The 27,484-nt window shown below is 38.5% G+C and overlaps 3 protein-coding genes across 3 annotated transcripts in view; all 3 read left to right on the top strand.

The window, feature by feature from the left end:
* The window catches only part of LOC137405351 (serine-rich adhesin for platelets-like), a 33,585-nt gene extending 25,279 nt beyond the window's left edge, over positions 1-8,306 (top strand). The window contains 4 exon segments of the mRNA XM_068091582.1: positions 405-538; positions 1,736-1,793; positions 2,132-8,089; positions 8,199-8,306. Coding sequence (XP_067947683.1) covers positions 405-538; positions 1,736-1,793; positions 2,132-8,089; positions 8,199-8,306 — 6,258 coding nt within the window.
* A 272-nt stretch (positions 8,307-8,578) lies between these two features.
* LOC137405350 (uncharacterized) lies at positions 8,579-19,447 on the top strand. The gene is made up of 7 exons (XM_068091581.1): positions 8,579-9,406; positions 9,608-9,662; positions 12,254-12,391; positions 15,206-15,444; positions 16,209-16,403; positions 18,982-19,125; positions 19,226-19,447. Exons 1-7 carry the CDS (start codon positions 8,588-8,590, stop codon positions 19,445-19,447), a joined length of 1,812 nt encoding a protein of 603 aa, XP_067947682.1. The 5' UTR covers positions 8,579-8,587.
* A 100-nt stretch (positions 19,448-19,547) lies between these two features.
* Positions 19,548-27,484, top strand: part of LOC137403707 (DNA polymerase zeta catalytic subunit-like) — a 30,432-nt gene continuing 22,495 nt past the window's right edge. Inside the window, exons 1-3 of the mRNA XM_068089718.1 lie at positions 19,548-19,665; positions 19,913-19,972; positions 26,814-27,043. Of these exons, the coding sequence (XP_067945819.1) occupies positions 19,643-19,665; positions 19,913-19,972; positions 26,814-27,043 (313 nt within the window). The 5' untranslated portion in view covers positions 19,548-19,642. The remainder of the gene's footprint in view (positions 19,666-19,912; positions 19,973-26,813; positions 27,044-27,484) is intronic.

The following is a 27,484-nucleotide window of genomic DNA, read 5'->3' as shown; positions in this document are numbered from 1 at the left end:
TACACGTGTCAAGTTAGAGTCTTAAGGTGCTATTGAGCTGTCTTCATGTGAAACAATCAGTTAAGGCGATGTTATTCATAAGTCTTGCATATGAGTAAGTTTTAGGCTTTTTGAAGGATCAGTTTTTTGTAGCCGACTGAAATGCACAGGCATGTTTGGCCACAACTTTAAGATATCTCAATGAAGTACTCATAAGTCTCTTTCATGTTATCTAGAAGCTATAATATTGCTATTCAACTTCTGCCATTCAAAATTTTTATTTAAAAAAGTTACAAAGGCCTACAGAATGGCCTTCATCGGATCACATTTCACCTTCACCGGATGACGGATAGCTTTTCAAATGTTTCAAATAAACTCTACTGTTATTCTGAGCTTGTGTTGTTATTCGGCACACATTTTCACAGCTGCAGCTTACAACTGGTGGATTTGACAAGCTTTATGAAAGCCCCGACGACTTCAGCAGTTCGGAGGATGAAGACCTGGAAACAACACTTATGAGTCAGCCTGTTTGGGAGGGAGCTAGTGACATCTCTGACAGGTGCTCTCATTGCTAGTAGCGTTTTGTTGGCATTTGTATAAGTGTTTTTTCAAGGAGTTTGTCATCGTTGTGTGTATATGGTGAGAAGTTATGCATTGTAATATGCTCTTTTTAATTTTTTCAAAGGCTTTAGTTTCACTTAGTTTTTTATGTGCCCATACTTGCAACGAATACTAAGAACTATACAGTAGACACTCCATACATGTTAAGTTTTTGTTTCATACTATGTAGAAATTTCCATATAGCGTGAAGTGTGATGTCAGCAAAAGTTATCAAGTTTGATTTGAGTATAACACGCATCGCATGGTTAGCCTTATAAGTATCACTTTTGCTCTTGCCACACTCGAGAGAGAAAACGACGAATAGTGATATTTCTATTACATTCACTAGTACCCTGACAGTCTAGTTCGTTGTGAGAGACCGTCAGGTGTGTTGATAAAGCGCAGAGAATAAGTAGCTGTGCAGTTATTCAGAAATACTTGAACGCAGTAAAGTGTCATTAGTTAGAGTATCGTCAAAAGCTGTCTTTCATCATAATCTTTAACCCTAGGGACAAATAGACAGATAAGCATTCAGACACTGCACTTAATATAGTAAAGATATATTTTTGTTTTGCATTATTTTATAAATGAAACATTTTTTATTGTTCTCTTTTTGTGAAAAAGACCTTGCACTTGAAAAAAAAGAACAAATAATAATATATTGATGTTGGAAGTGTGCGCTACTCTTAACTTATGGTAAAACTATCACTATCGTGGACCAAAGATCCAGTTAAAGTGATAAAAAGGAGAAAAGTTGTCGATACAAACCAATAACTTCAGTTATGGCACGTCATTAAATTAAAAATTTATGTCTAGACTTTCTCTCTTTTTAATGGTCCAAGGTGTCAGATTGGGAAGATTTTTGAATGAGTTAGACAATTTACATATATTTACTGTTCGTGTCACGTAAAATCCCTATAATGTAAACATTCCCGAAACGAATCATTTACCTTGTAGGAGCGCCTGCTGTAATCTTAGATCAGCTAAATCGTGCAAGGTTATGATGATTGTTTCATGGGTTATATCACTTGCTTTTGACTACAAGGGTAGTTTTGTAATTGTTAGAGGTCAATTTCGTTGACATAATTCTAAAGTAAAACCAAGTGTAGTCGGTCACTCGTGTCCAAACTTTGGAAAGTATCAGTTTCTGTTGTAGTGAACTTATACCTCAACTTGATGGGGCACATGATGAGGAAGAGCCAATAGATAGCAGTGTGAGTTTGCTATATCTTTGTATTTCCTTATAAATATTTGCTACATATGTTTGCTACATATGTAATATGTTCACTACATATATACGTATAATATAATAATATGTATCTTCCAGTTATTGGTCAGTATTTCATGCAGCCATCAATAAAAATAGCAGCATCAAGGTTTTCAGCCTTTCAGGCAATTTCTTGCCAATGTCATTTATATTTTAATGCGACCTCTTCTCTAACTGGAACATCACTTAAATATCATTGCTTTGAACAAATTGATTTTTTCATGTCAACTTTCATTATTAGCCATTATTGCTTTCCTTTCTGATGCCAATTACTGTAAACTTTAGAGTTCATTGTTCCAAGTCAGCAAGCAAAGGAATCCCCTGAAACTAACTCTAAGAAAAAGCATCTCACAGTCGGAACAAGAGGCTACTTCGCAACCTCTTAAGATGACTTTTAGAAGGACTTCGGCAACAACCTATGCAAATGACATGGATGTTCCTTCCGTTCATCTTTCTGAGAGTGATGTGAATACTAGTGATCAAGCAAAAGAGTTGTCTGAAATAAAGCCCAAAATTACTCTAAGCTTTAAATCTCTTACACAAAAGATGAAAGATATTCTGCCAAAGAAGAAGAAACATAAAGACAAAAATAAATCTCATAAAAGAGATAAAAACAAATGTAAAAAGATGAAAGATGAATCTGATGTCAATCTTTGTGCTGAAGCAGCCATTGCTTCAACCCCATCCAATGGTTCCAGTGCGATAGTTGTTTCTCACACTAACATTTCAGGGGATGTTGAAGTTCCTTGTGTATTGCCAGTGTATAAAATGACTAAGGGGGATCACACAGTTGAACAAGAATCTTTTATTCCAAAGCTTACGTTTGCCAAAAAAGGGAAGCATTTTTCTATAAAGAAGAAGTTAAAAGTTTCCCCTTTAAAGCTGAAACTATCTGAGGCAGTAAATGACACTCTGACAGCAAAATCACTGGTCGAAGATCAATCATGTTCCAAACCAAAATCTAGTATAGAGCAATCAAAGCACAGTGCCTGCTCTGTGTCACTTGCCATGTGTCCAACACAGTTAACAGGTGCTTTTTCCGGCTCAATAACAACTGCTAGTGATAAATTCGAACAGGAGTTGGCATTAGCAGGTCCACACGAAGATCCATTATCAGCTTCTGACACATTTGTTGACAAGTCAGGCACAAATAACATATCTTCCCAACAGACTCGCTTGTTTGCTTCCAAGTCGAAACCAGCTATCAAGATGAACAGGCATGGCAAATTCACAGTGTCGAGAGAACGTGTGGCCTCTGTAAAAACTTCTTTGCCTGTTCAAAAGGAGCTTTCTAAATCGGTCAAACGCACTTGTCGAACACATAAGGCTGTTTCCAATAAGCAATCAATTCGCAAAGATGTTTCATTTGGTTCTCATAAAGGCAGCCATAAAGCTGATATTGCATCCACTTCAACAGGGAATGTTACAAAACGAAATCCTCGGGGTTTAATGCTCGGCGATGGGCATCCTGAAGGAGATTCTGAAGTCCGAGACCTGGTAACTGCAAGGGTATCTGAAGTTCCAGAAACCGATAACGCAGGTTTCTTACCCAGCTCTAATCTCTGGCAATCGACAGCTGTTGCGAAAGGATCAAATGCTTATGATTTAAACATGCACATGTCAGGACAGCTGCTTGGAAATAATACAAGCGTTTTTCCACAACCTATCCCTGTGGTGGAAACAAAAAATAATTTTCATTCAGATGAAAGCCATGCTAAGCAAGAGTCCAGAGAATCTCGGACACCCAAGCCTAGCAAATATTTATTAACTGCCACACAACGAGCAAAGTCTGTTTTGAGCCTAAGTACAACAGCTTCCGCTGGTGTAAATTCGCTCCCACAAACTTCTACTTCAGCGATTTCAGTTTGTACCTCTCCTGGTCCAGGCTTTTTGGAAAGCATGAATCTCAAAAGAGTCTGTGACAAGCCTACCGGTGAACAAACTGGAAACTTAGATATCTCGATACAGCAATCATATTCTAAGTCTGATACATTTTCTTTGGTTACCAACAAACCCAATCCTGGAGCAAAGCATGTCTCTAACATTGCCCCGTCACTCATGAACAATTTGGTTAGTCCTTCAAGTGCTTTTTCATCCGCAACAACCAAAACAATTTCCGAGCTAGGAGAATCTAGCCAATCTGGATTGTACAATACTTTTCTTAAAACCAAGCTTGGACAAAAGCCTGTATCTCGAAGTCCACTGTCTACAGGATCCTCTCATGAAAGTTCAGCTAGTGGAGGAGAGAATGAGCAACGACCAGTTTCTTGCATCTCTAGCCCAGGAAGCATTCACTCTGCTTCAGCATTACCCACAGAGCCACAAGAGAGTACCAGTTCAACTATGCCCAAAATTAGTGTTGGCACTGGTTCTCATGTCTCATCACTGGATAAGGATACAGCTGTTTCCATCAGAAATGAACAATCAACATCCTCGTTGGCAAGCGCTCCTCAAGTTCAACATGGCTTTTTTCGCAAAAAAAAAATTGGCAAATCGAAACATTCCAAAACTCAAAGACGGCCTCATGGATGTCGGAATGTACCGCAGTCACTATCTAAAACCACACCTCTGCTCACCAATTCTATCAAAATTACAAATGATGTTAACTTGCCATCAGACACCATAGAAAATGACTACAGCAAGAATCCCATACGACTCAAACTAAAAAAGCTGAAATCTCCCACCACCAATGATATTGCAGAAAATGACTTTTCAACTAATTCATTACCACAAGAAACTGTGTCGAGTCATATGGAAACTATGATAGGCCCCAAAAATGTAAGTGAAGAAGTGATTGATGTACCTAATACTGTGCCAAAAGAACAAGATCATGCAAAAGCTGCTTATTTTACAAGTTCAGCACAGGAGTGTTCGGAGTCTACTCTTGAATTAAATCAACCTATAATAGATCACCATTTGCATGAAGAACCTGTAGACCAACATTTTAGTGCGCAGGGTTCGCCTAAAAACACACTCGAAAAAATAGATTGTGAAGTTCAATCAATGTCACCCACATTTCATGGCATTACCAAATCTGAACAAGTAGATTGTGTTTCTGCGCCAGATGGGACTGCTTCTGAACCAGATGGGACATCATTACCAAAGCCAAGATCTTTTGTTGACAGATTAAGCCAGTTGAGTCAAGTATTGGGTGTAGCTCCATCTGATCGATTGCCTGAAGACTTGCCCATAAATCTCCCTCCATTTGTTAGACGTGACAAATCTGGTAAGAGATCCAAAAGAGGCAAAGGTAGAAGTAGTGGGGTGGCTCGAAGTGTAGCCCCTACCACTGTTAAACGAATGCCACAGAAGAAACCAACTATTTTGATTCAAAAACGTTCAGATCGCCCAAAAAGAATGCCCAATCGTTTCCAGGATCAAACTACTAACCGTTTAGTGCAGAAAGAAGATGCTTCCCATGCTTCTACTCAGTTAACTGATAAATTACCTATTGTCCAAGTTAACACCTTTGAAATGCCTAAAAATCAAACATCTGTGCTGCTCAAAAAAACTGCTGATGCCAGTGAAGTTCAGGAGCGAAAGCTCATTAAAAATAATCGAAACACTAAGCGCAACCCTTCAAGCCTTATAGAACCCGAATTGCTCATTACTGAAGATCAGAATAGAGAGAGTCTTGAACAAAAGCAATCACCAAATGATACAACCTCATTAAAGTCGAAAGATGATAGCAGCAATTCTTCGCTCAAATTTGTTGCAGAAAAGCATAAAGCAAATCGCCTTCGTCTTACCTCGTTACGACTTCGGCGCAGACCACAAAGCTCTGAGACAGTGAAAAAGTCTGCTATTCCAAGCTTAAACAAATCTAAGCACTGCAAAGATGTTCAGCATTTGCATAATCCAGAGCACGTCTATCAAACTCGTGGCCGCCTTGCTGAAAATTGCAAGTTCAGTGGTCGTAGGACCAAACTTATGGGTAAGGTTTCAAGGCATCATATTCGACAACCCAAGCAGATACATGATGGTGCATTCATAAAATCCCATCTTTCTACAGAATCATCAAAAGTGAGAGACAAGCATAAACAGTTGGTGTTAAGGTCTTCACATCTCCCTAGTGAAAGTGATGGTAGAGTTACGCTTACACTCAGACGGTCTGTTCTACTTCAAAAAGATCATAACACTGAAAAACCTGAAACTCAGTCTCCCAAATCGTTAATTAAACGGCCAAAGCATGAGGCAAATCCTATTTTTGAACTGCAATCTGCTTTTGAAGCTTCCTATGCGTTTGAATCAGATGGTTATGCTACAAGAATATTACTGAAAGACGCTAAAACCTTGCAACCATCTGTTGGCCTGCCCCTCACAAAACCACGTCTCTCACATCCTGCGAAAACCACATCATTATCTATTTCTTTGTCGAAAGAACCCAGCTTTACCGCTGCAGTATCTCTTGCGACACATTCCATGGGTTCAAATGAAGCAACTCTCTCTAAACCGGTTTCATCCACCATTAAAACAAGGGCCAAGAATTCTTGTGGACAATTAATGGCTGAGTCCGCTAATGCTGTATGTACTGCTAAAAATCATGCACTATCAAGGTTAACTCCTTCAAAAACCCGTATTGCGAGTTCTAGACCGTCTCCTTGTTCGCTGAAGAAACCAAATAAAGTGGAAGCAGTGAGAACTGCCGCAATCACTCACCATGTTATTGAATGTTCTGCACCACAAAAAGCTGTTAGCAAGAGCATTAGTCCTGCTAATCCAACGGTGATCATTTCTGAAGCGAAACCTGTTGTGTCAGAAGCTGCTCTTAAAGTAATTGAATCTCACAGACTGTCTACTAAGCCGTTATCAGTGATGAACCAACGAAATATTGCTCCAAAACCCCAACCCGCATTGCAGAATGCTCCACAAAGCAATATGGTTATAATAATTCCTACCGCCCCGCTACCGTCCACTCTAGCAGCACACACTGAGCCAAGTTTAAACCGCAATATTTCATCGACTTCAATGAATATACCTACAGAACAGCTTTCTATTCCACAGATTTCAACAGTCACTCATGGTCTTCAAATTCCTTCAGATATTATTAGTGGCAAAAACAGTTCATATTCAAAGATTCAGGCATCTCCTTTAATTGGCCAGTCTGACAAGGTTAGCGGAGATGTTTCAGGAAAACTTCCTATGTCTACTCTCAAGCCTGTGAATCAAGTGTTTGAAAGCGATAATCAGGTTCAAGTGACACGGACTACCAAGTTGAGAAGCACTCGAGCTGCCCGAAACATTAACGGGATAATGGAAGATCGAGCACTCATGCTGAAGCGTTTCCTTGCATTGCCCGAATTAACTGTAGAAAACAAACGCGCATGTGTAACACCCACTTCAATATCAGACGAGTCAGCTGCTACATCCTATTGCGAAAATGCCAATAACGATTGGCAAGTGGCATATGACCATGCATTACAATCAGCGGCATTGTTATCTGATGATGGCACCATTCCATCACAATCAGTCAAAGTAGATTTTTTCAATGTAGGAAATTCCTCTTATCGCACTGATGATTGTCAAACAGACCTAGACTCCATCTCTTCACAAAAATTAATTGCAGATGGCTGTAATTGCTTAGATTGTTCGCTTTCTATTAATGCCTATGAACAAAATAGTACAGTTATGGCACAAGGTTTACACAGTTCGGAATCGGTTAGCCTAGTCATTCATGCTGAAAAACGAAACACTTGGAGTTGTGTCTATAACAGCTGGAGATCTGATGATCCCAACTTACGCGATATTGCAAACAGAAGTGATGAAAATAATATCCTCAGACAGTCAGGTAGATGCCCTAGCTCCTGCAAGGTTTCCAATATAAGTTCGGAAGCTCGAATAGACTTGGTTCGTGAGAAATCTACCACTGCATGCAACAACACAATGTCAAATAGGAGAGAAGTTGTAACTAGGCTTTCAAAGATTCTTAATCTTGAATTAACAGACATTTCCCCAGTTCTAGAAAAGGGAAGCTTTGGTAATCATTCCATTGCTTTAGCCGAATTTGAAACAGTAACTGAACAACTCAACAAAGAAAGACATTGCAATAAAACACTCACTGCTGAACCGCTTACTAATTGTGTCTCTCTTTCATCAATGTCACCTATTCTGCCGCCGATGGTCCCATCCATCATTGTTCCTAAAGTTAGCACTGTTATTTTAGAAAACAGTCGTGCAGTTGCCATCATTGGCGTAAAATCAAATGATCTCGTCTTTGCTGACCTATTCCCTAAGCTTCCAAAAGTAGAGGAGTATATTTCCATTGAGCAATGCTGTACAGCAATAAAAACTAATTGTTTGTGCCACATAAATGTATCTGAGCAGCTAAAAGAGTCTCTTAGTTTGTGCTCAGAGACCAAGAGCTTTCCGAATATCAATTCTCGAGATATTCCTATTTCCCGTATCACCCAGCCAACTGTCTCCTTGTCTAATGCAAGTTCATTTCCCCAATGTTCAGTAATAGCATCTTTGGAGTTTCGTGCCTTTCCACAAGTTGAGTTTAAGAATTATGAGATTTGTGAATTGATTGATCCAGATGCCATCTCTGCTACGAACAGTGCATGTATTGAGCTTTCACATTCAGCAGCTGTACAGCAGTGTATGGTAGCGTTTGAATTGGCTAATTCTTGCGTCACTGATTTGGGGAGGCACCTAACCACCGATACCAGATCACCGAAAGCCCTCGGTGATATCCCTATTAGGACTGCAGAAGAGATAGTAACCAACTCAACTGAATTATCAATGGCTTCTGTAATTTCCATGGAATGCGTGAAAGAGGAATCAACATTTTGTGCTCAGTTAGAATCAGCAGTAGCCCCTCTGTGTGATCCTGCAATTCATATCTCTCAAGCACTGTTCAGCTGGAATGATCATCCACCGAATAGTTTCTTAGCATCTGAAACATTTGTTCGCAAATTAGATGCATCTGACTCTGTCCACCATAGTGCCATTGTTAAGGAAAGTAATTCGTTAGCGGGCATTAATCTATTAGAAGAAGTGATTCTTGTTAGCTGTACATCATCTACTTCTATTTTGAGTAAACAGTCTCCTAGTTTTGCTATATGCTTTTGTAACCCAGAAACTGTTGCCATTCAATGGCATCAATGTAGTTCTATCAGCTCAGTCAATGTAGCTCACCCACTAGTTGATGGCATCTATGTTCAGTATGAAAACATTTCAAATTTGAAGCAGTCCTTAAATGTTATATGTGATGATGGTATGCTACCATTGAATCTCTCGATAAAAACACCTACTACAAGATGGACGACGCAGGAGTCATTGCCTATCGATCTTAGCATTAGGCGTAAGCGCTCCTCTCCTACTCCAGACCCACTCAATTTGAGCATCAAAAGAAGAGCAAGAATGTCTGAGCCTGCTCTTCCCTTCCATTCTGAACATCTACCTGTAGCTGTAAAACTTGAGCAACACTTCGGCATAGTGGAAGGCATGTCATCTTCTATCTGTGAGAATGGTGAGACGCCAGAAAAGCAGGATGCTCATTTGCCTCGCCGGGCCAGTACATCTGCTGCCTCTCTTTTTGAACACTTTACAACTAGTCAGGTTGGTTTTTGTCAACTTCTTTCCTCATTATAGTATTAATTTCTTTCATGTTAGCATATTTGAGACATGCTAAAACAGTACAGTGTTGTTGGGCCCAATGCTTAGAATCTCTTTATTTTTAATGTTAGTGTTGAGTTTTTAACAGTCATTTTTTGCTGCATTTGATATTTAGTTGAAGTTTGTGTACTCTTCTTTTTTCAGACAGATGGAGCTAGTGATTCCCCAGAGTCATCTACTCAGAGTGGCCCAGGCTCAGGTTAGTGAGTAAGTATGACTGATACAACCGATAGCTGATAATCATTTCCATCATATGCTCTGCATTTGCATGTTCCTACAAGTTGTAGCTGTTCATTGGTGAACCTTGTTTGGTAGCTCGATTAGCATAAGTGGGCTAAAAATTAACTGAACAGGTAGTTGCCTACAAGGAAACATGCCTGATCGTGTTCCAAATGTATAGCTTGTGTGGTCATCAATTCGCTTTATAAATTAAGGTCATGCGACATATTGTTTTTCAAATTCAAAGGCATGACTCCCACACCCATGTTAGAACTATTTCAACACTGGTGTCAGGCGCTTTTTAGCTTTTGCTCCTTATGATCTGTTTGAAAACATGCAAGCCAGCTGAGTAATATTACATGTCGAAGTATAGTGCGCCCCTGGGTTACGATGTCCCTGTTATATGATTTTTTTGCTTTATAATGTGGACCACAATATTTTTTCGTTCCCCATATGGCTTTCTTTGCCTTACATTATCATCAAAAATTTCTCTCAAAATTCTAGTTTGGCAGCCAGTGTGCTAAATACATCGAAATAACGAAGATGCTGATATGATAGTCGTCTAAATCCCTTTCACAACGCCTGAAAGAGATACGATGCACACTTCAGCTCAGCGTTATTTATAAGTTGCAGTGAACAAGAAACCTGAAACAGATAAATGATAAAATTTTAGCTGATGACAAAGTTGAAGTTTAGTAAAATACATACTAAAACTTACCTTCACGTATGTGTTTAGTAAACTAAATTCATTAAAGTTAAATTCAATGTTCATGTTATACGTCTCTCTCGAAGGTACGAACTGCTTATGGTACGTACTGCTGCTACTGCACTTAGTACATTGTAATATTACATTTTATTGCAGATCATAACCACTAAATACACTAAAGTTACTGTAGGTAACTATAGTTACTAAGGTTAACATATTATTTTGTTACTAGATTTTAATATGTGCTGTATGCATATATAATTTTGATGATTTTTACAAGGGAGTGTTTGTATTAGGTAATTACTATAGGGTTCTATACCAATCTATATGAAATTTTGCCTTACGATGCAAACACTAGGACGAATTAAAATCGTATGGCGAGGGAGCATTGTAGTTCCTTTAACAAATATTACAATGTGTAACGTCGTTTTAAATAGATGTATAAATATACTGTATGGAATGTGTAGATGTATAGCTTATCCTTCACAATTCTTGTCAACATTGTATATTAGATGTTTATTGATAATTAACCTTTACTTTAACATGATAAACAGATGTAAGTTTTAATAATCGGCACTAAGCTTTGAATTAGAATTAGAATTAGCTTTGAAGACCTGCAGGTTTATCTGCAGCTTTAAAGTGGACAATTTTCAGAGGGTAAACCCAATTAAAGAATGTATAGCCAATGCTTGTTTCAAATATAAGCATATACCTAATAACATAATTTCCATTTATACTCACATACTCTCTATGTATACTCCCATACTCTCTATATATACTCACAGACTCTATGTATACTCACATACTCTATGTATGCTCACAGACTCTATGTATACTCACAGACTCTATGTATGCTCACAGACTCTATGTATACTCACATATTCTCTATGTATACTCACAGACCCTCTATATATACTCACATACTCTCTATATATGCTCACAGACTCTCTATGTATACTCACAGACTCTCTATATATACTCACATACTCTCTATGTATACTCACAGACTCTCTATGTATACTCACATACTCTCTATGTATACTCACATATTCTCTATGTATACTCACATACTCTCTATGTATACTCACAGACTCTATGTATACTCACAGACTCTATATATACTCACATACTCTCTATGTACACTCACAGACACTCTATGTATACTCACAGACTCTCTATATATACTCACATACTTTCTATGTATACTCACAAAGACTCTCTATGTATACTCACATACTCTCCATGTATACTCACATACTCTCTATATATACTCACATACTTTCTATGTATACTCACATATTCTCTATGTATACTCACAGACTCTCTATGTATACTCACATACTCTCTATGTATACTCACATACTCTCTATGTATACTCACAGACTCTATGTATACTCACATGCACTCTATGTATACTCACAGACTCTATGTATACTCACATGCTCTCTATGTATACTCACATGCTCTCTATGTATGCTCACAGACTCTCTATGTATGCTCACAGACTCTCTATGTATGCTCACAGACTCTCTATGTATGCTCACAGACTCTCTATGTATACTCACATGCTCTCTATATATACTCACATACTCTTTATGTATATTCACAGGTTTGTACACTTGCTCAAAGATTCTTTTGAGTTGTGTGTCTTGTTGTGTATCAAATAATTTTGTAGCCAGCTAATATTTTCCGTGCAAGGAGTTATGCATCTTGTAAAAAGCAGTGTGTGCCATTTAAAAGCAATTACAGGTCATGATTATATAGTAATTGTGCATTTATCATAGTTAGGATCAATGAGGACGATTTGCCTATTAATATTATGTCAAAGGCACTTTCTTATCCAGCATTTGTGTTTTTCTTATTAGCAAAGTCTAAAAGCCATCTCACTCAATCGGAAGCTAGCTTCAATGCTCTTCCATCATCACCTGCAGATATTGAGAGCGATGAGACACTATGGTCGGATGACAGCATGCGAGGCACTAATGTTTATATTATCCCAGGAAGTAAGCACACATCTTCAGTTAGTAGCTTGCCTTGTCTTCAATTACCCTTTGTTATCTTCCAGACCAATATTAGTGATAGACTTCAACAACTGGGTTTTTGCACTTTTTTACTGTCCAAGGGATGATATATTTTGCTATAGGAACCTTTGAAATCTTCCTTCTTCATAGCGATCGTGTGTAGTCTGGTCATGTTAATTCATAGCGATCGTGTGTAGTCTGGTCATGTTAATACGATCACCACCATTTATAATCAGTATTGCTCTTTTTAATCTAGACAACTTGTTCGCTCCTGAGGCAATTGCCATTGTGGTAAAAAGTAAATTGTAAAAACATGTATACTTATTTTTTCTGTGAGGTACTTCTTGCTCATTGCTCAAAAGTTCATTGATTCTCTGGAAATGCTGATTATCACAGTATATAATTTCCCAAATGTTAAACAGCTAACTAAATACTGATTATCACAGTATATACTTTCCCAAATGTTGAACAGTCAACTAAATACTGGTTATCACAGTATATACTATCCCAAATATTTAACAGCTAACTAAATACTGATTATCACAGTATATACTTTCCCAAATGTTGAACAGTTAACTAAAATCATTATTCGATCAAACATTGCAGTGCGACTTTAAAATATTCCAATATTTTCCTTGTTCGTCATATGTTAGAACAAACGTTTTTATAAAAATGCTGCATTTAAGTTAATTTGTTTCATAACACCGGAAACGTAACGATAAACAAATACCTAGGTTATTGCGTACAACATAAAAAATAAATGTTAAAAGATTATATGAAAATGTAAATTATATGAAAGAAATAAGTTAAATGTCAATAACTAGATGTAGTTAGTATCACATGTCTTTCAGGTTAAATACAGGTAGTTTAGGTGTAACCTGGATGGAACATAAAACAGACACTATTACAATGTTTAGGTGTAACCTGGATGGAACATAAAACAGACACTATTACAATGTTTAGGTGTAACCTGGATGGAACATAAAACAGACACTATTACAATGTTTAGGTGTAACCTGGATGGAACATAAAACAGACACTATTACAATGTTTAGGTGTAACCTTACAATGTTTAGGTGTAACCTTACAATGTTTAGGTGTAACCTTACAATGTTTAGGTGTAACCTTACAATGTTTAGGTGTAACCTTACAATGTTTAGGTGTAACCTTACAATGTTTAGGTGTAACCTTACAATGTTTAGGTGTAACCTTACAATGTTTAGGTGTAACCTTACAATGTTTAGGTGTAACCTTACAATGTTTAGGTGTAACCTTACAATGTTGAACTGATCTAATTTAGACTACATGAACTTTATATAAGTTGATATAACTTCAATAAAAAAACAATATTATAGACGTTTCTCCAATGTCACTCATTTTCAGCGTTTTTTCTTCTCATATCTTTCACTATTATTTTTTAAAAATTACTAGATGACTTATCAGGTCTTTTGAAGAATTAATCTGAAGCTGTTGTTGTTTTTCCCCTGTATCTTGTTTTAACACTAAAAAAAGCTACATTTACTCTTTTACAGCTCATTTACAGCTTTATAGCTCATTTACAACTACTGTTAACTGTAGTATTACTTTATATCCATGATTTTAAAGCTGTCTCACTGTATAGTATATAGCGGGCTGACTGTAGTGTGATAATGTTTGACTGTAGTGTATTGAGGTTTGACTGTAGTATGTTGAGGTCTGACTGTAGTACATAGAGGGTTGACTGTAGTGTTGGAATGCTATTGGGAACTGGTTTGCAAGATTAATTTACAAAACTCAACTGTGGAGTGTAGGCTAATTTTTTGTTCTACCAGGGCACGTTGGTCATGTTGATGGTTGTAAATATAGATTGTTTTTTAAATTTCACAAATATATCTCACCAAGACATTCTCTAAGGAATGCGCCAAATCTACGTCACGTGCCCCTTAAGAATGCGTGGCTTCTCTCAAAATCACTATTATCAACTTTCCTTACAACTAGGCAAGGTTAAGTATAATTAATGACTCGATAAAATAAAAGTCTTCGTTTTTGTCTCCTTTATTTCATCAATTTAAAGACAACTAGTTACCTTATGTTTATTGCCTCTCATTCAGTTTGGTGCACGGATTGATTTTGTGAGAAAGACTTTATAGCTACTATCGCAGTTGTTTTAAAGCTGAACAACAACCAACAAGAGAAGAGCAGCTCTAATCAGTTGAATGATGCAGATAAACCTATCAGCTTAGATATATACGTTAAGATGTTGCTATTTAACATAAAGCAAATAATGGCTGAGCTACCATTTTAATGGCTTCTCATTTAAATTCCCCGGGGCTCTTTTGTGGCCGACTTTAGTTTAGCTAAGTTTCTTGCATCAATCTGTATAATATCTTTATATTTATAGATTTCAATGATTCTGCATTACCAAAAAGTTTAATCTGGATTCTCAAAACTGCTTCATATGATTTGTCAAATACTAATCAGATTTAAAACCTGTGCGCATTTGCTCTTTGTTGATATGGGTAGGCAGTTCTGTCTATGCACTCTATGGGTAGGCAGTTCTGTCTATGCACTCATATGGGTAGGCAGTTCTGTCTATGCACTCGTATGGGTAGGCAGTTCTGTATATGCACTCATATGGGTAGGCAGTTCTGTCTATGCACTCATATGCTCATTTGGAAGTTGTGTAAGCATGAGACAAAGTTGAAAAAACCTGAAAATAGTGGTACTTTCAACAAATTGGCTTCCTATTTGTCACATCTGCCTAAGTTTCTTAGTTCATTTAATCTGGCAGTGCATGTTTTGCATTCATTTTTGCAGCTCCTGAAGAGTTGACACAAGATGATCACGCTTTGCCAGATGAAGGTGACAAACAGGCTGGCCAAGATATGAAGCGCAGGAATTCATTTGAGGGAAGTGAAATTGAGAAAGAGCAAAGTGCAAATGTTTCAACACAGCTTAAGCACAGGCCATCAGAGCTAGCCGAGAGTGACTCCAGTTCTTCATCCTTCACATCTATTAAGAGGTTTAAACCGAATCCAGTCAAAGAGACTACAACAGTGAGTATAACGTTAAAAACCAAAGTGAATACGGCAGTCAGTGTAAGTCGGCGGTGTTACCTTGGTCACCAGTAGTAAATGTCACAGTTACAGTAGCAATGAGTATAATAGCTGTCAGTATGATAGTGAGTGTAACCATAGGTCTAACAATGTGTCTACTAACAGTCTGTCTACTAATAGTGTGTCTACTAACAGTACGTCTACTAACACTGTGTCTACTAACGGCTTGTTTACTAATTCTGTGTCTACTAACTGTGTGTCTACTAACTGTGTGTCTACTAACTGTATGTCTACTAACTGTGTGTCTACTAACTGTGTGTCTACTAACTGTGTGTCTACTAACTGTGTCTCTACTAACTGTGTCTCTACTAACTGTGTGTCTACTAACTGTGTCTCTACTAACTGTGTGTCTACTAACTGTGTGTCTACTAACGTGTGTCTACTAACTGTGTGTCTATTAACCGTGTGTCTATTAACCGTGTGTCTACTAACAGTCTGTCTACTAACTGTGTCTACTAACTGTGTGTCTACTAACGGTCTGTCTACTAACGGTGTGTCTACTAACTGTGTGTCTACTAACGGTCTGTCTACTAACGCTGTGTCTACTAACTGTGTGTTTAGCCTTGAGTGTGTGCTAATGTGAGCTAATGTAACAGTAGCTCCATCACTGAGTACAACCATTATAATTATGATGAATGAGTTTTTGATATCAAACATTGCCTCTTGTAGCCTACGGCTAAACAAATTACATTATATTCTTGTAGACAAAGTCGGAAATGAAGCATTATACTTTCTCTCGCCCTCCACCCCTATTTGAGGATGTGAGGTCTAGTGCTATAGACCTCGGGCTGGCCCTTGTAGACAATGTTTATCCATACTTCAGCAATAAGAGTGACTGTGAAACAGCCTTGGCTGAGCCTATGTCAAGGAATTGTAACAAACGCTTCGCTGACAGATGTGTAAGCCGCTCCATATACATATTGTATTGCCAGGTTTACTTATACAGCGCTGCCAGAGGTTGTGCGACCACCTCAAATTTTAGGAGACATTTGCTAGGAGCTACCAGCAATGATTTTGCTGGTAGCTCAAGGTTTGCTGTAAGCCGCCACAAACCATATACCATTAGATGCAAAATCATTTAACTATTAATATGGGTTATGTTTTCAATAAGCAGCTATTGGCAATTAATTTTGCTCATTGAAAATGCATATGCAAAAGACTTTTATAAACACCAAAAGATAGCTTAGTTATTTGCTTATTGTAGTCTCAACTGATTAATTTTGTGATACTGTAACATAGTTTCAACAATTCTTGTAATAAGTGGTGGCCCTGAAAAAGGCCATCGGGGTGTCTAAAGTGGATGAATTACTATTAATACTTTGTTCTGCCGACCAGCTTTTTCAATCCTCCTACTGTCACAATGTGGTGCCAAGCTTTGATTATCTTTTCTGTTAGTGATCTTCAGTTGGTGGGCTTGTCTTTTGCTATGGTGCGGCTCATCTCCAGCTCATAACAAATTTTCTTTAGGGTTTAGGTCTCGGGATTGAGCTGGCACTGTTATGGTTCATACTCCATTTTCAGCCATCTATCTTTTCACCAATCTTGCGTGATGGAAAGGTGTTGTCATCTTGAAACATTCAGTTATCCTTTTGAAACAGTGTTCTGGCTCCTGGCAACATCTTGGTCAACAGTACATCTTCATATTTGTTGGAATTCATTGTTTCCCTACAAATATGAAGGCGACCAGTACCACCAACTGCCATGCATATCTCCAAACCATAACACTAGTTGGGTGTTTGACAGTGTGCAATATGTACTGAGGGCTGAATTATTCAGCTGGTCTTTTTCTGAAATAATTTTTGCTTGCATGATTCTGGATGGTGAAGGTGCTTGCATCACTGAACAAGACTTTTACCCACTCCTGCATCCACGTCACAGGATCTGTTTCCCACTTCAATCATGCCTTGCTCTGATTCTCATTGACTTTGCTTTAAATCTTCTCAGCACGATTTCCAACAATATGGTTCTTCTGGTTGAAGCAACCATATTAACATCAGCTGACTCTTTCTCCCGATGTAAATTCTTGTCAAATGTTGGTTTCTTAGGAACAGCCGTATCAGAGTTCGATCTGGCATTCAGTAATGGCTCGCTTTTTTCCTCTTCCGGTCCATTGGTTTCCGACCATCGTTTAATAGTGGCATTGGCACCTGTTTTAGAACCTCCAACTTCTGAGGCAATCTTTTGATGAGATCCTGTTTTGGAACCTCCAAATTCTGAGGCAATCTTTGTTGAGATAGTCCAACTTTACAAAAATGGATAACCAGATATCGCTTCCCTGATGTGAGGAGTTGCCGCAATTTGATGAATTGCAAACAGTTTCTGAGTTTAAATACAAACTTGCGTAACAAAAAAATCAAGCAAGCAAAATAAATCCATTAGCAAACTGCATAACGTCGTATAATGACAAGATTTTTTGCTATTAGCAAGATTTCTGAGCAGGCACTGAGGATATAACAAGATGACGCTAATTTCATCATCTCTACTATATAATGAGACTGAAAAACTTGCTTTATTTTATAGAGCAAGGAATTTTTTCTGCATTTAATGATACGCAATATGTAGTAATTAAATGGATTAGCTTGGCTCCAGCAAAGATGCCAAAATGAACAAAAGTGCGAATTCTTTGGGGGTCTCATAATTTCTGACAGTACTGTATATACTGCATATATATGCTAATATGTATGCATATGTATTTATATGTATACTCGCTGTGCTACCCGGCATTGCCCGGGTAATAGAACAGTCTTTGGACAGAAAATTGATTGGTATTTAACATATAACAACATTTGCCATTCTAGCTTTCAAACTACATATCATGAGAAAAGTGTTCTGTCTTATAAACAATGAGAAGTAGTGAGAGTTGCTTGTTATTAGCCTGCGCGCTATCAGCCAGTATGTTTACTAATGTGAGTAAACAGCTTCTCGTGACGTTATGATTCACCAGCGTCGTACGCAAATCTGTTGGGTAATTGCTCTTATATTGGTAAACTAGCAATTCACTTTATTCATTTTCTATGGTCTAGTTGATAGGGCGTCAGTATGGCGAATGGCACGGTCCGAGATCGAATCTTCTTGGGTACGGAATCTTTATCCTACGATTTTAAGATCTATAGCCGGAACGCGTATACACACATACTTTGAGAAATGTATGTTTAGAAGTTAGGCCTTCAATTAGTAGTTCCAAGTTTGCTTCCAAAACCTTAGAGTCCTCCAAGACTCCGTAATTCCATCAGACTGATTCAAAAGATGCCGGTTCACATCATTAGAGCATCCATTAGAGCATCAATTGTATTTGGGCGTGTGCAGTGTAAAGATGTATTTATTTCAAGATTAGCCTAGACCCCCCTCAATAGATGTTCTGGTTTCAAGAGTTACAAACTTATTGTTATTTTTCCTCAAGTATTCTTACTAGTCTATCATATTACTGAGCTTGTATTTTCTCATCAAAACTTTGCTTATGGCTGGTAACTGTTGCAGCTGAGACACCTGCCGAAAGTGGTAATGAGACATGACCCTAATGAGTTTGACCTCGCTTCGCTCCATAAAATAGAACGGCATCAGTATGTGAAACCGCCACCCTCTAAGAAATCTGTGCAAAGATGGCTGACTCATAGAAAAAAGGTAATTTATTTTGTGACTCAAGTGGTGGCTTTGGCAGGTTTTGTTGTGACTTCTCATTGTGTATTGTAACATACTTAACAGCTAACACACCTTCATCTAGGAAACAGAAAGGCTGCCATTGGTCACTAACCAACCCACTACTAGTAAGACAACTTCTGTTGTGAGTCCAGCTGCTGTTGCAGACCTTGACATCGTTGTGCCTGAGAGTCCCCCTACTGAGTCCCATTCCCGTAACAAAGGTTCCTTCACTAGCTCCAACCCTGGTATTCTATGCAGTTCTGCAAATATCTATATTTGTATAGACAATTTGGGTATTCTTTGATGTTATTTAATGTCATTTCCTTAACAGATGTAAGTTGCTGACATACGAGTGTCAACTTGTTGTCAGCTCCTATTGCTTTACATTTTAGTCTCAGGTCAATCAAAGACCTCGGATTTGAGTGAGTGTGCCAGCTCCTCTTCACACTATCATTTGTTTGACACTCGGGTGATAAAATCACTAAATGAGGATGATGGAATGTCGGGTAGGCTTTCACGAAGGTGAGCATTGATCTGTCTGTAGCTCATAAACTTTGTGCAGAGCTATTCCGACTGTTGAAACCTTCATAGATTGTAGGGGTGTGTGGCAGCGTCTCTGTTTTATTTGTATTTATGTTTGCATGGTAGTACCAGTTATTACTGTTTAACACGGTAGTTGCAGGTATTACTGTTTAACATGGTAGTAGCAGTTATTACTGTTTAACATGGTTTTATATTAATTAAACCTGTTTACATTTATTTTTTATAGATCAGCATTTGCTGATAAGCCTACAGATGAAAGATCGTTTCTGTCTCATCAATCCCTCTGGTGAGTTCATAATAATCCTTCAATTCTCCATCATCTCTTAGTTTTCAAGAAATGGTGCATTTCTCTACTATGTCTTTGTTTCCGAGAGCTGGTACAATTCTCTACCATCTCCTTGTTTCCAAGGCTGGTACGATTCTCCACCATCTCCTTGTTTCCAAGAGCTGGTATAATTCTCTACCATCTCCTTGTTTCCAAGAGCTGGTACAATTCTCTACCATCTCCTTGTTTCCAAGAGCTGATACAATTCTCTACCATCTCCTTATTTCCAAGAGCTGGTACAATTCTCCACCATCTCCTTATTTCCAAGATCTGGTACAATTCTCTACCATCTCCTTATTTCCAAGACCTGGTACAATTCTCCACCATCTCCTTATTTCCAAGAGCTGGTACAATTCTCTACTATCTCCTTATTTCCAAGAGCTGGTACAATTCCCTACCATCTCCTTGTTTCCAAGACCTGGTACAATTCTCCACCATCTCCTTATTTCCAAGAGCTGGTACAATTCTCTACTATCTCCTTGTTTCCAAGATCTGGTACAATTCTCTACCATCTCCTTATTTCCAAGATCTGGTACAATTCTCTACCATCTCCTTATTTCCAAGAGCTGGTACAATTCTCCACCATCTCCTTGTTTCCAAGACCTGGTACAATTCTCTACCATCTCCTTATTTCCAAGAGCTGGTACAATTCTCTACCATCTCCTTATTTCCAAGATCTGGTACAATTCTCTACTATCTCCTTATTTCCAAGATCTGGTACAATTCTCTACCATCTCCTTATTTCCAAGATCTGGTACAATTCTCTACCATCTCCTTATTTCCAAGATCTGGTACAATTCTCTACCATCTCCTTGTTTCCAAGACCTGGTACAATTCTCTACCATCTCCTTATTTCCAAGAGCTGGTACAATTCTCTACCATCTCATTATTTCCAAGATCTGGTACAATTCTCTACTATCTCCTTATTTCCAAGATCTGGTACAATTCTCTACCATCTCCTTATTTCCAAGATCTGGTACAATTTTCTACCATCTCCTTATTTCCAAGATCTGGTACAATTCTCTACCATCTCCTTGTTTCCAAGACCTGGTATAATTCTCTACCATCTCCTTGTTTCCAAGAGCTGGTACAATTCTCTACCATCTCCTTATTTCCAAGAGCTGGTACAATTCTCCACCATCTCCTTATTTCCAAGATCTGGTATAATTCTCTACTATCCCCTTGTTTCCAAGACCTGGTACAATGCTCTACCATCTCCTTATTTCCAAGACCTGGTACAATTCTCCACCATCTCCTTATTTCCAAGAGCTGGTACAATTCTCCACCATCTCCTTGTTTCCAAGATCTGGTACAATTCTCTACTATCTCCTTGTTTCCAAGACCTGGTACAATTCTCTACCATCTCCTTATTTCCAAGAGCTGGTACAATTCTCTACCATCTCCTTGTTTCCAAGAGCTGGTACAATTCTCTACCATCTCCTTGTTTCCAAGAACTGGTATAATTCTCTACTATCTCCTTATTTCCAAGATCTGGTACAATTCTCTACTATCTCCTTATTTCCAAGATCTGGTACAATTCTCTACCATCTCCTTATTTCCAAGACCTGGTACAATTTTCCACCATCTCCTTATTTCCAAGAGCTGGTACAATTCTCCACCATCTCCTTGTTTCCAAGATCTGGTACAATTCTCTACTATCTCCTTATTTCCAAGAGCTGGTACAATTCTCTACCATCTCCTTATTTCCAAGAGCTGGTACAATTCTCTACCATCTCCTTGTTTCCAAGATCTGGTATAATTCTCTACCATCTCCTTGTTTCCAAGACCTGGTACAATTCTGTACCATCCCCTTGTTTCCAAGAGCTGGTACAATTCTCTACTATCTCCTTATTTCCAAGATCTGGTACAATTCTCCACCATCTCCTTATTTCCAAGAGCTGGTATAATTCTCCATCATCTCCTTGTTTCCAAGATCTGGTACAATTCTCTACCATCTCCTTATTTCCAAGAGCTGGTACAATTCTCCACCATCTCCTTGTTTCCAAGAGCTGGTACAATTCTCTACTATCTCCTTATTTCCAAGATCTGGTACAATTCTCCACCATCTCCTTTTTTCCAAGATCTGGTACAATTCTCCACCATCTCCTTATTTCCAAGATCTGGTACAATTCTCCACCATCTCCTTGTTTCCAAGAGCTGGTACAATTCTCCACCATCTCCTTGTTTCCAAGAGCTGGTACAATTCTCTACTATCTCCTTATTTCCAAGATCTGGTACAATTCTCCACCATCTCCTTTTTTCCAAGATCTGGTACAATTCTCCACCATCTCCTTATTTCCAAGATCTGGTACAATTCTCCACCATCTCCTTGTTTCCAAGAGCTGGTACAATTCTCCACCATCTCCTTGTTTCCAAGAGCTGGTACAATTCTCTACCATCTCCTTGTTTCCAAGAGCTGGTATAATTCTCCACCATCTCCTTGTTTCCAAGATCTGGTACAATTCTCTACTATCTCCTTGTTTCCAAGATCTGGTACAATTCTCTACTATCCTTGTTTCCAAGAGCTGGTACAATTCTCTACTATCTCCTTGTTTCCAAGAGCTGGTACAATTCTCTACCATCTCCTTGTTTCCAAGAGCTGGTACAATTCTCTACCATCTCCTTGTTTCCAAGAGCTGGTATAATTCTCCACCATCTCCTTATTTCCAAGAGCTGGTACAATTCTCTACCATCTCCTTATTTCCAAGATCTGGTACAATTCTCTACCATCTCCTTATTTCCAATAGCTCGTACAATTCTCTACTATCTCCTTGTTTCCAAGAGCTGGTACAATTCTCTACCATCTCCTTGTTTCCAAGAGCTGGTACAATTCTCTACCATCTCCTTGTTTCCAAGAGCTGGTATAATTCTCCACCATCTCCTTATTTCCAAGAGCTGGTACAATTCTCCACCATCTCCTTGTTTCCAAGAGCTGGTACAATTCTCTACCATCTCCTTGTTTCCAAGAGCTGGTATAATTCTCCACCATCTCCTTGTTTCCAAGATCTGGTACAATTCTCTACCATCTCCTTATTTCCAAGAGCTCGTACAATTCTCTACTATCTCCTTGTTTCCAAGAGCTGGTACAATTCTCCACCATCTCCTTGTTTCCAAGAGCTGGTACAATTCTCTACCATCTCCTTGTTTCCAAGAGCTGGTATAATTCTCCACCATCTCCTTGTTTCCAAGATCTGGTACAATTCTCTACTATCTCCTTATTTCCAAGATCTGGTACAATTCTCTACTATCTCCTTGTTTCCAAGAGCTGGTACAATTCTCTACTATCTCCTTGTTTCCAAGAGCTGGTACAATTCTCTACCATCTCCTTGTTTCCAAGAGCTGGTACAATTCTCTACCATCTCCTTGTTTCCAAGAGCTGGTATAATTCTCCACCATCTCCTTATTTCCAAGAGCTGGTACAATTCTCTACCATCTCCTTATTTCCAAGATCTGGTACAATTCTCTACCATCTCCTTATTTCCAAGAGCTCGTACAATTCTCTACTATCTCCTTGTTTCCAAGAGCTGGTACAATTCTCTACCATCTCCTTGTTTCCAAGAGCTGGTACAATTCTCTACCATCTCCTTGTTTCCAAGAGCTGGTATAATTCTCCACCATTTCCTTATTTCCAAGAGCTGGTACAATTCTCTACCATCTCCTTATTTCCAAGAGCTGGTACAATTCTCTACCATCTCCTTATTTCCAAGATCTGGTACAATTCTCTACCATCTCCTTATTTCCAAGAGCTGGTACAATTCTCTATTATCTCCTTGTTTCCAAGATCTGGTACAATTCTCTACCATCTCCTTATTTCCAAGATCTGGTACAATTCTCTACCATCTCCTTATTTCCAAGAGCTGGTACAATTCTCTACTATCTCCTTGTTTCCAAGACCTGGTACAATTCTCTACCATCTCCTTGTTTCCAAGAGCTGGTACAATTCTCTACCATCTCCTTGTTTCCAAGAGCTGGTACAATTCTCTATTATCTCCTTGTTTCCAAGACCTGGTACAATTCTCTACCATCTCCTTGTTTCCAAGAGCTGGTACAATTCTCTACCATCTCCTTATTTCCAAGAGCTGGTACAATTCTCTACTATCTCCTTGTTTCCAAGAGCTGGTACAATTCTCTACCATCTCCTTATTTCCAAGAGCTGGTACAATTCTCTACCATCTCCTTATTTCCAAGAGCTGGTACAATTCTCTACCATCTCCTTATTTCCAAGAGCTGGTACAATTCTCTACCATCTCCTTGTTTCCAAGACCTGGTACAATTCTCTACCATCTCCTTGTTTCCAAGATCTGGTACAATTCTCTACCATCTCCTTGTTTCCAAGACCTGGTACAATTCTCTACCATCTCCTTGTTTCCAAGAGCTGGTACAATTCTCTACCATCTCCTTATTTCCAAGAGCTGGTATAATTCTCTACCATCTCCTTGTTTCCAAGAGCTGGTACAATTCTCTACTATCTCCTTGTTTCCAAGAGCTGGTACAATTCCCTACCATCTCCTTGTTTCCAAGAGCTGGTACAATTCTCCACCATCTCCTTATTTCCAAGATCTGGTACAACTCTCTACCATCTCCTTATTTCCAAGAGCTGGTACAATTCTCTATTATCTCGTTATTTCCAAGAGCTGGTACAATTCTCTACCATCTCCTTATTTCCAAGACCTGGTACAATTCTCCACCATCTCCTTATTTCCAAGAGCTGGTATAATTCTCTACCATCTCCTTGTTTCCAAGAGCTGGTACAATTCTCCACCATCTCCTTATTTCCAAGAGCTGGTACAATTCTCTACCATCTCCTTATTTCCAAGAGCTGGTACAATTCTCTATTATCTCGTTATTTCCAAGAGCTGGTATAATTCTCTACCATCTCCTTGTTTCCAAGAGCTGGTATAATTCTCTACCATCTCCTTGTTTCCAAGAGCTGGTACAATTCTCTACCATCTCCTTATTTCCAAGAGCTGGTACAATTCTCTACCATCTCCTTATTTCCAAGAGCTGGTACAATTCTCTATTATCTCGTTATTTCCAAGAGCTGGTATAATTCTCTACCATCTCCTTGTTTCCAAGAGCTGGTACAATTCTCTACTATCTCCTTGTTTCCAAGAGCTGGTACAATTCTCTACTATCTCCTTGTTTCCAAGAGCTGGTACAATTCTCTACCATCTCCTTATTTCCAAGAGCTGGTACAATTCTCTACCATCTCCTTATTTCCAAGAGCTGGTATAATTCTCTACCATCTCCTTGTTTCCAAGAGCTGGTACAATTCTCTACTATCTCCTTGTTTCCAAGAGCTGGTACAATTCCCTACCATCTCCTTGTTTCCAAGAGCTGGTACAATTCTCCACCATCTCCTTATTTCCAAGAGCTGGTACAATTCTCTACCATCTCCTTATTTCCAAGAGCTGGTACAATTCTCTATTATCTCCTTATTTCCAAGAGCTGATACAATTCTCTACCATCTCCTTGTTTCCAAGACCTGGTATAATTCTCTACCATCTCCTTGTTTCCAAGAGCTGGTACAATTATCTACTATCCCTTTGTTTCCAAGATCTGGTACAATTCTCTACCATCCCCTTGTTTCCAAGAGCTGGTACAATTCTCTTCTATCCCCTTATTTCCTAGAGCTGATACAATCGAGATATTACCTAGTAGATCCTAATGTGCTGAGTCCAGTTTGTAGACTAGCTGCGTTTCATCCAGCTAATAATAATTTTAACTTGAACACATTATTATCATTATTATTATTATTATTCATGTTAAAGATGGTCACAGGAATAACTTTAACCTAATAAAAGGTGGAATGCTAGAGTACACAGTAGTAGAAGTTAGATTTTAATAACCATAGGACAGGAATTTTCCCAGGAGTTGTGATCTAGGGGAGAAAAGTCCCTTAAATAGTTTACAAGTTTTCATTATAGCAACCGATTTTAGGTTTGAGTTAACACGAGGTAGTCCGTACTAATATTACCAAGCTATATTTTGTGTTTAGCGGGCATTTTCAAGTAGGGCATGTGCAAACAGGGCTCGTTTATAACAGGTCTATACATTGCGTTTAGCTGGCATGTGCAAGCAGGGCTCATTTATAACAGGTCTATACTTTGCGTTTAGCTGGCATGTGCAAGCAGGGCTCATTTACAACAGGTCTATACTTTGCGCTTAGCTGGCATGTGCAAGCAGGGCTCATTTATGACAGTTCATCTTCTTGAAACTATTCAAGATGACCAAAATAATTACTAGTTCAGCTACAAATTTAGTTTATGCTAATATCGACTAGTTCAGCATTCAAAAAAATTTTATGCAATAAAAAAAGTGAAGATGAACTTGGAAAGCCAAAGGAAGGTAATGTGAGTGAAAGTGACAGCGAGACTGATAGTTGTAGCGGCAGTTCAGAAGCTATTGATGCTGAATAAAGTTATAAAAATGGTTTTATTTTAGTTTGTTTTAATTATTGATTGGATATGTCACAGTTTTTGTATGTTTCATTTTAACATTTGATAGATTATTATTTATTTATTAATTTGCAGATTTGTAACATACTGTTTGACAAGCTAAGGCCATTATCTAAATTGGCCTTGCAATGAAAGTTTGTTCTGAAAACTGTAGGAAATATGAATCAGGACAATGCTCTTTTATATACCATTGTTAAATTTATTGATGAAAGCCGAGAATGTGTTCATATTTAGATAATTGAATGTATTTTTTCATTTCTGCAAATAGTTGCGACTCAGATTATAAAATCAGCCTAAACCTTGTTGTCATTAGTTTCAAAGTCATCTGTTGCATCATTTTACAGTACGAGCCTTAATGACGGGTCCTCATATTCGCCCTTGACCAATTCTCAACAGGCTGATTTGTCCGCCAGCGTGACGGCTGCATGGTCTGGAGATGAGAGTGGCATCGAAGGTCTGTCTGGTCGACAGAACGCTGCTGAGACTCATCGAGTTCTCAAGGAGATGGCTAGTCATAACACTGTCTATAATGACATGGTTACCATGTCTATGGAGTTGCATGCTAGCACCAGAGGTACTCACCTTATCACCTCACAGCTGGCTCTATAATTAAATCAATTGCTGCAGTATTGTAGGTTGATTGGTAAATAAGGGCTTACTTCTTCCATGCAACCCTAGAACTCCTCCCTATTGTTGGTAAGGGGGGACCAACTGGCTAACCCAACTGCAGTTTGCAACGAGTGTCCGCATGAGCCCAAACAGAAACCACAAATTTAACTTCGCTCTAGCTATTTCTTGTCTTATTGTATCTTAATTATATTTGTTATGTTTGAATTACGATTGACTCAGCCAGTTGTGGAGAACTGTAGTGAATATTGGAAATGCTAATGAAGGAGTTTTCAACCACCCACAAGCTTCGGTTGTGTGTGGCTGATCAAAATTCACCGTAACCGCTTTTAAGTATGACTGACTAATGACGTTCGGTTTCAAGCTCTTCTGCTTCCGCCCCACCTCT

Source organism: Watersipora subatra, chromosome 9 (assembly GCF_963576615.1).
Source record: "Watersipora subatra chromosome 9, tzWatSuba1.1, whole genome shotgun sequence".
NCBI lineage: Eukaryota > Metazoa > Bryozoa > Gymnolaemata > Cheilostomatida > Watersiporidae > Watersipora > Watersipora subatra.
Note: the sequence above shows the minus strand (reverse complement) of the source record. Positions and strands in the feature narration are given on the sequence as shown.